This window comes from Caretta caretta, chromosome 6 (assembly GCF_965140235.1).
Source record: "Caretta caretta isolate rCarCar2 chromosome 6, rCarCar1.hap1, whole genome shotgun sequence".
NCBI classification, from domain to species: domain Eukaryota; kingdom Metazoa; phylum Chordata; order Testudines; family Cheloniidae; genus Caretta; species Caretta caretta.
The window spans coordinates 62,139,352-62,153,503 of record NC_134211.1 but is presented as its reverse complement, the minus strand read 5'-3'; the positions used below and the strand labels follow the sequence as shown (position 1 = coordinate 62,153,503).

The window sequence follows — 14,152 nt, the reverse complement described above, 5'->3', positions numbered from 1 at the left end:
GAGTCCTAATTATTGAATGTAATCATTTTCACTCAATTACACAATTTCACTAGCAGAAGACCCATCATATGACATTATAACCAACAAGTCATATGATAGTTCAACATAGTCAGCATGTCAAGTCATATTTCTTCAATATATTTCAGCTTTCAGACTGTGACAGTACTTGTGTTTTTAATGTACCTTTCCATCAGATTTATTGTTAAACGCAGGTCATATTAAACTTCTAAAAAATTATATTGTTTCAGACAGAAGAAAGATTTAACATAAGGAACCCAACTGAAAACTCCATTGCCTAAACACCAGTCGCTCTGATTTTGCTGAAGGAACTTGTGCTCCACAAGTTGTGCATAGTAAACTGTCTTAACTGGTAAGACATGTATGAACCATTGGTTGTACAGATTGGCATTCAGCTGACCTATTCAAAAAGGAAAAGCCATGTTTGACATATATGGATTATGTCATTTTGACTGATGTATGGCACATTCAGATTGCTTCGATAGGGGAAAAAGTTGTCCATGGACAATCAGAAGTGATCACTTTATTGGAAGGCTTACAGACAATTTGTCCCCTTCCCCAACCTACAAAACATGCAGTGTAGGTTCAGTTTATAAAACTAACAATGAGAGAGGAACAAACTGTAAAGATTGTGTTTCCTTTCAGATTTATTTGCTCTTGCATTAAAAAAAAAATTACATGACCTTTTCAAGATTTCTCTGAACCACAGTAACATGGATAGAAGTTCTACAATCTGAACCTTGTCTTTAGGGAGTTGTACAGGACAACAGAAGTGAAAAACAGAACCAAATGTTGTTTTTACCAACCTCTTCACACAAAGATGTACCTCAAAGAGTTACAAAACTTGATTTATTCCAAGGTTCAACCCTTCTCTCTACTCCACTGTACACAAACCCCATCACTTTCAAACATTGCTTAACAGCTTCGGAATGCACTATTTAAAAGAAGAGATACCCTACTGTTAGTCCCTTAAATATTAGAAGAGTTATATTGATTCATATCTGACATGTAATATATTTAGATGTATTTAGTTATATTTAGATACCTTTCCAGCATGGAGAACAAAACTGAGTGATTGCCTTTCCAAAGTACCGCATGGAAATGTTTGTTACTAAATAAAAGTTTTTAGATTGGGAAAGTGAACATCACATTATCAATGCAAGATATCGCTTACAGAAAAATTTAGACTGTCAAGTTTTACCATAGTACACAAAAAACGTGTGGATGTTTCCTATGCCTTCCTCTGCAGCATGGGGCACGGGTCACTTGCTAGAGGATTCTCTGCACCTTGAAGTCTTTAAACCATGATTTGAGGACTTCAATAGCTCAGACATAGGTGAAAGGTTTATTGCAGGAGTGGGTGGGTGAGATTCAGTGGCCTGCGTTGTGCAGGAGGTCAGACTAGATGATCATAATGGTCCCTTCTGACCTTAATATCTATGAATCTATGTTTTAATGCTGGATTCACACAAGCATTTAAAGAATTATGTGTACATGAGCAAGGTGGAAGGGTTTGGAATTTGTTTGTTTTATTTACACATTGTCTATAATATATTCAGCTGTTCCTGCTCAGTTTAAACAGTGTGAAGTTTATACTTTTTTTTAATTTAAACATTCCATTGCAATACTGTAAACCTAAACACAATAGCACTGTGTTAGCACAGAAGAAGAAACCCAAAGAGATACTGAGTAGGAAAAGTGAAACAGATCCGTCTATTTTCACGGTCAAAGCAAGAGGAATGCAAAAAGTTAAACAACATATATGGTGAAAAATTGATTCTTAATGTTATTACTGTTTTAATGTACACAGGGCTTTATTAACAACATTGGAGTCCCATTGTGCTAGATGCTGTACAAAGATATGGGAAGACACGATCCCTGCCCTGAAAATGTTTACAATCTGATTTAAACCAACATGCAACAAATGAATGAAACACACAATAGGAGGGAAAGAGAAAGGAGAATGAAAGTGGCGGGCAACAAGATCATGTAGGTGAGCTATATATGCAACTTAATGGGTCCAAATCATTTGAAAGTGTGTGACACTGGATTTGATTGTTTCTTTAATAATTAAAAAATAATATCAGCTACATCCTTCAACCTTGTTGTATGGCTGATTTTGTGCAGGCATCACAACAAAACTATTTCAAAATTTAAACCTGTGAAATATGTACATTTCTATAGAGCAGGGATCAGCAACCTGCAGCACACATGCCACAGGCAGTACGCGAGCTGATTTTTGGTGGCACGCTGCTGCCAGCCGGGGTTCCGGTCGCCAGCCCCGCTCAGCCCGCTGCTGGCCTGGATGAACTGAACTCCGGGCCGGCAGCGGGCTGAGCGGGGCTGGCGACCGGGACCCCGACTGGCAGGGGCCGGCGGACGGAACCCCAGACTGGCAGCGGGTTGAGCGGCTCAGCCCACTGCCAGCCTGGGGTCCTGGCCACCAGCCCCCGCTCACCCTGCTGCCAGTCTGGGGTTCCGTCCGTTGGCCTGTGTAAATGTAAAATGTATTATTGGCATGCCAAACCTTAAATTAATGAAGATTTGACACGCCACTTCTCAAAGGTTGCCGACCCCTGCTGTACAGCATCAACAAATGGTACATCATCATCATCATCACTGGGTCCAGTTAATGCCATGTTACAGATACACAGTTAAAAATCACGACAGTCTGTAGTGTGTGTGTATGCATATGCATGTATATAAAGTTAAACTTCAGGGTCCAGTTCTGCAGGAGTGCAGAGAGGGATTTCTGCTGAGAATGAGTGAGTGATGTGATGCCTTTTAAAACTGTTTTTCTACCTTGTGGTGGCCCAGATGCCAAATACAAAAACAGACAAGATTCAACTATCTGCTAACCACATGATAATACAACTCTCTAATTGCAGATTCTTCAACTGGAGCATATCAGGGAGCCTAGAATCATAGAATCATAGAATCTCAGGGTTGGAAGGGACCTCAGGAGGTCATCTAGTCCAACCCCCTGCTCAAAGCAGGACCAATCCCCAACTAAATCATCACAGCCAGGACTTTGTCAAGCCTGACCTTAACAACTTCTAAGGAAGGAGATTCCACCACCTCCCTAGGTAACGCATTCCAGTGTTTCACCACCCTCCTAGTGAAAAGGTTTTTCCTAATATCCAACCTAAACCTCCCCCACTGTAACTTGAGACCATTACTCCTTGTTCTGTCATCTGCTAGCACTGAGAACAGTCTAGAGCCATCCACTTTGGAACCCCCTTTCAGGTAGCTGAAAGCAGCTATCAAATCCCCCCTCATTCTTCTCTTCCGTAGACTAAACATCCCCAGTTCCCTCAGCCTCTCCTCATAAGTCATGTGTTCCAGTCCCCTAATCATTTTTGTTGCCCTCCGCTGGACTCTTTCCAATTTTTCCACATCCTTCTTGTAGTGTGGGGCCCAAAACTGGACACAGTACTCCAGATGAGGCCTCAACAATGTCGAATAGAGGGGAACAATCATGTCCCTCGATCTGCTGGCAATACCCCTACTTATAGAGCCCAAAATGACATTGGCCTTCTTGCAACAAGGGCACACTGTTGACTCATATCCAGCTTCTTGTCCGCTGTAACCCCTAGGTCCTTTTCTACACAACTGCTGCCGAGCCATTCGGTCCCTAATCTGTAGCGGTGCATGGGATTCTTCCGTCCTAAGTGCAGGACTCTGCACTTGTCCTTGTTCAACCTCATCAGATTTCTTTTGGCCCAATCATCTAATTTGTCTAGGGCCCTCTGTATCCTATCTCCACCCTCCAGCGTATCTGCCTCTCCTCCCAGTTTAGTGTCATCTGCAAACTTGCTGAGGGTGCAATCCATACCATCCTCCAGATCATTTATGAAGATATTGAACAAAACCGGACCCAGGACCGACCCTTGGGGCACTCCACTTGATACCGGCTGCCAGCTAGACATGGAGCCATTGATCACTACCCATTGAGCCCAACAATCTAGCCAACTTTCTATCCACCTTATAACACACAGGTTAAGTACTTGGGCTGTGCCCAAAGAAGCCCTTCAAGGGAACTAGCAGGGATGATTGAATCCTCATGCCGCTAATCACTTCCAGGTTGTTGTTGAAGCCATAACTCCCACAAATGAAGCACAAACATACACATACACACTGTGGGGTAAAATGGCAGACCCATCTGCCCCATCCCTACTCCTCCTTTGGCACATTTCTTCCAGCATATTTGGGAAGAGTGACAACTGTACTGATTCCTTCCTGCCCTCTCACATTGATTCTGCTGTGTTCATAACCTTGCTTGTCCATGTGGGCAGCAAGGTTTTGCCCTTACTGAGCAAATATGTAGAAGGATAAATTGAACTCTCCATAACAAATGACTCCAAATCCTATCGGAAGGCAGCGTGTCAAGTAGTTAGAACAGAATATTATTGAGTCACAAGATTCTGTTCTTACGTCCACCACGGAAGCACTGTTTGACCTTGGTGCCAGTCACTTATCAACTCAGTGCTTCAGTACCCCCATTTGTAAAATGGAGACAACATTGCATACCTAACTTTGTAAAATGCTTTGAGATTCTTGGATGAAAGGCATTATATAAGTGCGAAGTATCAATATTGTCTATGATATACTGCTACTCCCAGACCCACAAACTTTTGGTTTCAGAGTAGCAGCCGTGTTAGTCTGTATCAGCAAAAAGAACAGGAGTACTTGTGGCACCTTAGAGACTAACAAATGTGTTAGTCTCTAAGGTGCCACAAGTACTCCTGTTCTTTTTACAAACTTTTGGACAAGTCAAGGGGCTGTGTGTTAGATCTCTTCCCATCTCTACTATTTGTTGTCTTGACCTGCATCTATATTATCGCTAGAATATTCAATATGTCTCAGATTATTTTATAGTAGAGCAGTTGGATCAAACCTCAAAATATTCTCCTCTTATTGTTGTTACATGAATTTTGTCCATATTGCCTCTTCTAATTTGTGTTTTTACTTCTGAAAGGCAGTTTCTGGGTGCAGACACACCCAAGCAATACCAAATAGGATTTGGAAGTTACACAAATCATCCCAGACATATCCTGTAAACAAGGAATAACAATTGAATCCCAAAGACCTGCTTGAAGACATGGAATTTACAAGGGTTCTAAAGTCTCATGCTTCTAGGCCTAAGTTTATCTTTGGCTTCAGCCAGGAAGTCATCTCCCTACATGATATAGTATACTACAGTCTTGCTTCATTAGATCCATTATGGGTGTTCTAGTCTTTCCTATGAAATATCAGAGGTGATTCTTTCATTTTAAAAATGAGGATGCTCCTTGATCCTGGAGCCACAGGTGCTGAAACTAGGGGTGCTACCGCACCCCCTGGTTTGAAGTGGTTTCCATCATATGCAGGGTTTACATTTTGCTTCAATGGCTCTCAGAACCCCCATCATACAAATTGTTCCAGCACCCCTGCCTGGAGCAATATAAATATCATCAATAAGAACTCAACCTATAATTATTTCCATGACAACCAATTATACCATCACAGTGGATTATGGTTTTCTGGTGACGAGTAAGTTACAAGAGTTTATGAACCTGAAGAAATAACCTATTTTCAGGCAAATGTTCCAACAACAAGAAGATAGGAAAAGGAATATAGATAACAATATATATAAAAAAGTATCTAAATAATAAAAAGAAAAGGAGTACTTGTGGCAACTTAGAGACTAACAAATTTATTTGAGCATAAGCTTTCGTGAGCTACAGCTCACTTCATCGGATGCATTCAGTGGATAAATAAATTTGTTAGTCTCTAAGGTGCCACAAGTATTCCTTTTCTTTTTGCAAAGACAGACTAACATGGCTGCTACTCTGAAACCTATCTAAATAATGTCTAACCTGTACGTTCCCGCCAGGAGACATCAACAGGTCTTTTAGGATATATCTACACCACAATTAGACACCTGCGGTGTGCTCATGCCAGCTGGCTCAGACTTGGGCTCAGGGCCTGTTTAACTGCAGTGTAGATGTTGGGCTTGGGCTACAGCCTGGGCTCTGGCACCTCCCACCTTGCAGGGTCCTCCAGCGCAAGCCCAAACATCTATACTGCAATTGATCAGCCCCTTAGCCTGAGCTCCACGAGCCCGAGTCTGGCACGGGCCAGACATGAGCTTTTAATTGTAGTGTAGATATACTGTAAGACCTCTGGTTCCCAGCTAGTGGGAGCTGCAGAACCAGCACTCAGGACAGGGACGGGGCAGCGCTCAGAGCCGCCTAGTCGCGCCTCCGCCTAGGAGCACCAGAGATAGGTCGCTGCTTGAGGGGAGCTGTCAGAGGTGAGCTCTGCCCAGATCTGGCACCCCACACCCTCTCCTGCACCTCTGCTCCAAGCCCTCTTCTGCACCCAAATTCCCTCTCAGAGCCCGCTTCCTGCACTGCCTCCCACACTCCGAACCCCTCGTGGCCATTCCTCCGCCTAGGAGCAACAGGGACATGTCGCCACTTCTGGGGAGCCATGAGGAGCCAGGAAGGGAGCCTGCTGGCCCCACATCAACTGGACTATTAACCGGATTTTCAATGAAGATCAGAAATGCTGGTTTATAGAGCTTTTCAGCTGGTAAAGTGCTGGATAACACAGCTTTTACTGTACTCCTCCTCTCTGATGTGTTTTGGGGATGTGCGCATTGCTTTACTGCAATAGCACAGAATACAATGAGTTTGTATTCCTCATTTTACACTGGCAGCCTGTTCTGGGACAAGATGTTGGGTTCCTTCACAAAATTATGACTTTTAAATGTAATCACAATGTACCATGGATCCAGTAAAGCTGAAGCTTACTTCATATCCTGTTGAGGACAGTGTATTTGAATAAAGAAAAGGAGTACTTGTGGCACCTTAGAGACTAACAAATGTAATTGAGCATAAGCTTTCGTGAGCTACAGCTCACTTCATCGGATGCATGCAGTGGAAAATACAGTGGGGAGATTTATATACACAGAGAACATGAAACAACGGGTGTTACCATACATAGTATAACAAGAGTGATTAGGTAAGGTGAGCTCTTACCAGCAGGAGAGTGGGGGGGGGGGGAACCTTTTGTAGTGATAATCAAGGTGAGCCACTCTCCTGCTGGTAAGAGCTCACCTTACCTGATCACTCTTGTTACAGTGTGTATGGTAACACCCATTGTTTCATGTTCTCTGTGTATATAAATCTCCCCACTGTATTTTCCACTGCATGCATCCGATGAAGCGAGCTATAGCTCACGAAAGCTTATGCTCAAATAAATTTGTTAGTCTCTAGGCCCTGGTCTACACTAGGACTTTAGGTCGAATTTAGCAGCGTTAAATCGATGTAAACCTGCACCCGTCCACACAATGAAGCCCTTTATTTCGACTTAAAGGGCTCTTAAAATTGATTTCCTTACTCCACCCCTGACAAGTGCATTAGCGCTTAAATCGATGTTGCCGGGTCGAATTTGGGGTACTGTGGACACAATTCGATGGTATTGGCCTCCGGGAGCTATCCCAGAGTGCTCCATTATGACCGCTCTGGACAGCACTCTCAACTCAGATGCACTGGCCAGGTAGACAGGAAAAGAACCGCGAACCTTTGAATCTCATTTCCTGTTTGGCCAGCGTGGCAAGCTGCAGGTGACCATGCAGAGCTCATCAGCACAGGTGACCATGATGGAGTCCCAGAATTGCAAAAGAGCTCCAGCATGGACTGAACGGGAGGTACGGGATCTGATCGCTGTTTGGGGAGAGGAATCCGTGCTATCAGAACTCCGTTCCAGTTTTCGAAATGCCAAAACCTTTGTCAAAATCTCCCAGGGCATGAAGGACAGAGGCCATAACAGGGACCCGAAGCAGTGCCGCGTGAAACTGAAGGAGCTGAGGCAAGCCTACCAGAAAACCAGAGAGGCGAACAGCCGCTCTGGGTCAGAGCCCCAAACATGCCGCTTCTATGATGAGCTGCATGCCATTTTAGGGGGTTCAGCCACCACTACCCCCGCCGTGTTGTTTGACTCCTTCAATGGAGATGGAGGCAATACGGAAGCAGGTTTTGGGGACGAAGAAGATGATGAGGAGGAGGAGGTTGTAGATAGCTCACAGCAAGCAAGCGGAGAAACCGGTTTTCCCGACAGCCAGGAACTGTTTCTCACCCTAGACCTGGAGCCAGTACCCCCCGAACCCACCCAAGGCTGCCTCCTGGACCCAGCAGGCGGAGAAGGGACCTCTGGTGAGTGTACCTTTTAAAATACTATACATGGTTTAAAAGCAAGCATGTGAAAGGATTACTTTGCCCTGGCATTTGCGGTTCTCCTAGATGTAGTCCTAAAGCCTTTGCAAAAGGTTTCTGGGGAGGGCAGCCTTATTGCGTCCTTCATGGTAGGACACTTTACCACTCCAGGCCAGTAACACGTACTCGGGAATCATTGTACAACAAAGCATTGCAGTGTATGTTTGCTGGCATTCAAACAACATCCGTTCTTTATCTCTCTGTGTTATCCTCAGGAGAGTGAGATATAATTCATGGTCACCTGGTTGAAATAGAGTGCTTTTCTTCAGGGGACACTCAGAGGAGCCCATTCCTGCTGGGCTGTTTGCCTGTGGCTAAACAGAAATGTTCCCCGCTGTTAGCCACAGGGAGGGGGGAAAGTTGAGGGGGTAGTCACGCGGTGGGAGGAGGCAAAATGCGACCTTGTAACGAAAGCACATGTGCTATGTATGTAATGTTAACAGCAAGGTTTACCCTGAAAGAGTGTAGCCACTGTTTTATAAAATGTGTCTTTTTAAATACCGCTGTCCCTTTTTTTTTTCTCCACCAGCTGCATGTGTTTCAATGATCACAGGATCTTCTCCTTCCCAGAGGCTAGTGAAGCTTAGAAAGAAAAAAAAACGCACGCGCGATGAAATGTTCTCCGAGCTCATGCTGTCCTCCCACACTGACAGAGCACAGACGAATGTGTGGAGGCAAATAATGTCAGAGTGCAGGAAAGCACAAAATGACCGGGAGGAGAGGTGGCGGGCTGAAGAGAGTAAGTGGCGGGCTGAAGAGAGTAAGTGGCGGGCTGAAGACAGGGCTGAAGCTCAAATGTGGCGGCAGCGTGATGAGAGGAGGCAGGATTCAATGCTGAGGCTGCTGCAGGACCAAACCAGTATGCTCCAGTGTATGGTTGAGCTGCAGCAAAGGCAGCTCGAGCACAGACTGCCACTGCTGCCCCTCTGTAACCAACCGCCCTCCTCCCCAAGTTCCATAGCCTCCACACCCAGACGCCCAAGAACGCGGTGGGGGGGCCTCCGGGCCAACCAGCCACTCCACCACAGAGGATTGCCCAAAAAAAAGAAGGCTGTCATTCAATAAATTTTAAAGTTGTAAACTTTTAAAGTGCTGTGCTTAAAGTGCTGTGTGGCATTTTCCTTCCCTCCTCCACCACCCCTCCTGGGCTACCTTGGTAGTCATCCCCCTATTTGTGTGATGAATGAATAAAGAATGCATGAATGTGAAGCAACAATGACTTTATTGCCTCTGCAAGCGGTGATTGAAGGGAGGAGGGGCGGGTGGTTAGCTTACAGGGAAGTAGAGTGAACCAAGGGGCGGGGGGTTTCATCAAGGAGAAACAAACAGAACTTTCACACCGTAGCCTGGCCAGTCATGAAACTGGTTTTCAAAGCTTCTCTGATGCGTACCGCGCCCTCCTGTGCTCTTCTAACCACCCTGGTGTCTGGCTGCGCGTAACCAGCAGCCAGGCGATTTGCCTCAACCTCCCACCCCACCATAAACGTCTCCCCCTTACTCTCACAGATATTGTGGAGCACACAGCAAGCAGTAATAACAGTGGGAATATTGGTTTCGCTGAGGTCTAAGCGAGTCAGTAAACTGCGCCAGCGCGCCTTTAAACGTCCAAATGCACATTCTACCACCATTCTGCACTTGCTCAGCCTGTAGTTGAACAGCTCCTGACTACTGTCCAGGCTGCCTGTGTACGGCTTCATGAGCCATGGCATTAAGGGGTAGGCTGGGTCCCCAAGGATACATATAGGCATGTCAACATCCCCAACAGTTATTTTCTGGTCTGGGAATAAAGTCCCTTCCTGCAGCTTTTGAAACAGACCAGAGTTCCTGAAGATGCGAGCATCATGCACCTTTCCCGGCCATCCCACGTTGATGTTGGTGAAACGTCCCTTGTGATCCACCAGAGCTTGCAGCACTATCGAAAAGTACCCCTTGCGGTTTATGTACTCGGCGGCTTGGTGCTCCGGTGCCAAGATAGGGATATGGGTTCCGTCTATAGCCCCACCACAGTTAGGGAATCCCATTGCAGCAAAGCCATCCACTATGACCTGCACATTTCCCAGGGTCACTACCCTTGATATCAGCAGATCTTTGATTGCGTGGGCTACTTGCATCACAGCAGCCCCCACAGTAGATTTGCCCACTCCAAATTGATTCCCAACTGACCGGTAGCTGTCTGGCGTTGCAAGCTTCCACAGGGCTATTGCCACTCGCTTCTCAACTGTGAGGGCTGCTCTCATCTTGGTATTCATGCGCCTCAGGGCAGGGGAAAGCAAGTCACAAAGTTCCATGAAAGTGCCCTTACGCATGCGAAAGTTTCGCAGCCACTGGGAATCGTCCCAGACCTGCAACACTATGCGGTCCCACCAGTCTGTGCTTGTTTCCCGAGCCCAGAATCGGCGTTCCACAGCATGAACCTGCCCCATTAGCACCATGATGCATGCATTGGCAGGGCCCATGCTTTCAGAGAAATCTGTGTCCACGTCCTGATCACTCACGGGACCGCGCTGACGTCGCCTCCTCGCCCGGTATCGCTTTGCCAGGTTCTGGTGCTGCATATACTGCTGGATAATGCGTGTGGTGTTTAATGTGCTCCTAATTGCCAAAGTGAGCTGAGCGGCCTCCATGCTTGCCTTGGTATGGCGTCCGCACAGAAAAAAGGCGCGGAACGATTGTCTGCCGTTGCTCTGACGGAGGGAGGGGCGACTGACGACACGGCTTACAGGGTTGGCTTCAGGGAGCTAAAATCAACAAAGGGGGTGCCTGTACATCAAGGAGTATTTCAGGCAGGACTTCACGGAGGGTTCCAATAAGAAATGGTGCACCTAAGTTATCGTTCTTATTGGAACAAGGAGGTTAGCCTGGCCTCTGATTGATACATGGCTAGATTTACCTCGCTGCACCTTCTCTGTGAGTGACTGCAGTGTGACCTAGAGGAATGAGTCCCCTAGACAGGGGAGGAGGCAAATGAGTACAAAACAAATCTGGTCTATTTCTTGTTTTGACCCACTCCATCTATCTTTTACATCTTTGGCTGGCAGCAGACGGTGCAGAAGGACTGCATGCCATCCACATCTCATGGCTGCTCGGCAGAAGATGGTACAGTACGACTGCTAGCCATCCCCATCTCTTGCCTGCCTGGCAGAAGATGGTACAGTACGACTGCTAGCAGTCCGTATCGCCTGCCCGCTCACCATAAGACGGTTCAATAGGACTGACTGCAGGACTAAAGAGAATGACCTGGTCAAGTCACTCCAAATTTAGTCCCTGCGCCCATGTCTGCCCAGGCGCTCCCAGCCGACGTGGCCAGGAGCACCTCGGACACGACGAGGACGACTACCAATCGTATTGCACCGTCTGCTGCCAGAAGGCAATGGGTTGCTGCTACTGTGCAGCAAAGCCGTACCGCGTCTGCCAGCACCCAGGAGACATAGGGTGACGGTTACCTGAGCGGGCTCCATGCTTGCCGTGGTATGGCGTCTGCACAGGTAACTCAGGAAAAAAGGCGCGAAATGATTGTCTGCCCTTGCTTTCACGGAGGGAGGGAGGGAACGGGGGCCTGACGATACGTACCCAGAACCACCCGCGACAATGTTTTAGCTCCATCAGGCATTGGGATCTCAACCCAGAATTCCAATGGGCAGCGGAGACTGCGGGAACTGTGGGATAGCTACCCACAGTGCAACGCTCCAGAAGTCGACTCTAGCCTCGGTACTGTAGAAGCGCTCCGCCGAGTTAATGCGCTTAATGCACTTAGAGCATTTTCTGTGGGGACACACACACTCGAATATATAAAACCGATTTCTAAAAAACCGACTTCTATAAATTTGACCTTATTCCGTAGTGTAGACATACCCTAAGGTGCCACAAGTACTCCTTTTCTTTTTGCGGATACAGACTAACACGGCTGCTACTCTGAAACCTGTATTTGAATAGTTGCAACAATATATTTCTTCCTATATTTACCTTTGTTTTATTTTATCATGTTGCTTGTTTATGGAAAATCTAATAAATCCACTTAAGATAATAAGGTCACATTTATGAGCCAGAGGAGATTTGCTTATATCATTGCAGTTATCAAAAAGCATTTTTCAAGTATTTTTGTACTTGTTTACAGTGACCACCCTTAGGAGTTGTCAGATCCAGTGCTACGTTACATAAACAAGATCAAAAAAGAAAATTCTCAGCTGGATCCTTAAAAAGAGAATTTAGTTGCCAGATGGACACCCCTGGAGACTAAAGTCCTATGTTTTTCCACAGATTTGGTACAGTAGAGGCAGTTCTACTGAAAACTACTTGGCACTGCCCTGCTACAATCTCTCAACCCTACCCTAAGAGGACCAACTATAGAGGTAAGAAGAGAGTTCAGAGTTCATGATCAAGTCAGCCTTTGGCAAAGTTGCCAACATGGGAGCCAATTAGTGCCAACTGTAATGGGTCTTTTTGATGCTGACACGTGCAGTATGAATCTGATAGAGACCATATACTGCAAAGATAAAGGGCCATGTGCTATTAATGGTTAGGCTTCCAAAGGAAGTTCAGAGTTGACACATAGCCTGCGGGACACTATCCAGTGACTCATTTCTTGCTGACTCCCACAGACACAAAAGAAACAACGACAGAGATGGAGACAGTGAACATAGTCGGGAGAGATTACAGCAGCAGCATAACTGTTTGCTGTATTTCTTGCTGCTACTTAAATAAGTTACCCTAAGTGCTGCCTAGATCACTACTGAAATACTCCATGGTTCCAGAAATAGAAGCCGCAGATTCCTAGAAAATCCAGAAGAAAAACAGCCAGATTGCAAATGCTTGAGGAAAATCATGTTGTCTACTAATAGGTTGAAAAGCAAACAAAAAATAGCTACTGTTGAGCCTGTACAACTGCAACATGTAAATCCACCGATCATAAATCTCATGGAGAATTCTGAAACTTGGAAAAGGTTCAAACTGCAATTTAAGATGTAGATGGTAGTAAAATGGAAGTTGGGCTAAAAACTGCACTGCTGTTGATGGTAGCTGATGGAGAAGATCTACATATTTACAATGCAGTCAGTCTGAAATGAAAGAAAAGAGAGCAATGAAAATCTGTGACTGTTAGTGTGTCCCTAGTAGAGCTGAGCATATAATAGATTTTTTGGTTTGATGGCTGAAACAAACAACAAAAATTCATTTAGGTGGAACGAAACATTTCAAAAACGTTGTTTTGAAATGAAGTGTAAAAACTAAACGTCTTTTTCCCCCCAGCCAAAACTATTTGCCATATTCAACCCAAATTCAGTAATAGTTTTGGTGTCCTGATAATGCATTTCTCTGCAAAGTTATTACTCGTTGAAAAAATTTCAGCCAACTCTAGTTCCTGTGTTACCTATGAAAAATATATTTTCCAGAGTCTTATGAATCTGGAATATCAGAAGACTCCCTTCATTAAATATCAGTATAAAAGTACAAGAAAAGCTACAAAGGGTACATTTACACTGCAATTAAAAACCTGTGGCTGACCATGCCAGCTGTCTGGGCTCGTGGGGCTTGGGTTAAGTAGGGGAGGTTTAATTGTGGTGTAGATGTTTGGGCTCAGGCTGGAGCACGGGCTTTAGGACCCTGAGAGGTGGGAGAGCCCCAGAGCTTGGCCTGCAGCCCAACCCAGAACCCTTAGCTGGAGCCACACAAGCCCAGGTCAGCCACAGGTGTCTAATTGCAGTGTAGACATATCCTTAGTGACACACACCTTATACTTGAAAAGGCATCATTCACATGCAAAGCAGCAGAACATAAAGAAATGCAAATGAAATTCCTAGAGTGAGGCACAAAGTGCATGGCTGTGATCAACACAGCTAACCAAAGAACAGATTAATTAAGATAATGTTGAAATAAGG

At 45.4% G+C, this 14,152-nt stretch overlaps 2 protein-coding genes across 7 annotated transcripts in view; one reads left to right on the top strand and one right to left on the bottom strand.

Moving 5' to 3' along the window:
* Positions 1 to 14,152, bottom strand: part of RAD51B (RAD51 paralog B) — a 788,206-nt gene that overhangs the window by 557,067 nt on the left and 216,987 nt on the right. The gene's annotated exons all lie outside the window — the stretch shown is intronic.
* Positions 7,637 to 9,344, top strand: LOC125637613 (uncharacterized). Its single transcript, XM_048852288.2, has 2 exons — positions 7,637 to 8,219; positions 8,809 to 9,344. The coding sequence occupies exons 1-2, from the start codon at positions 7,637 to 7,639 to the stop codon at positions 9,342 to 9,344; spliced, it is 1,119 nt and encodes a 372-aa protein (XP_048708245.2).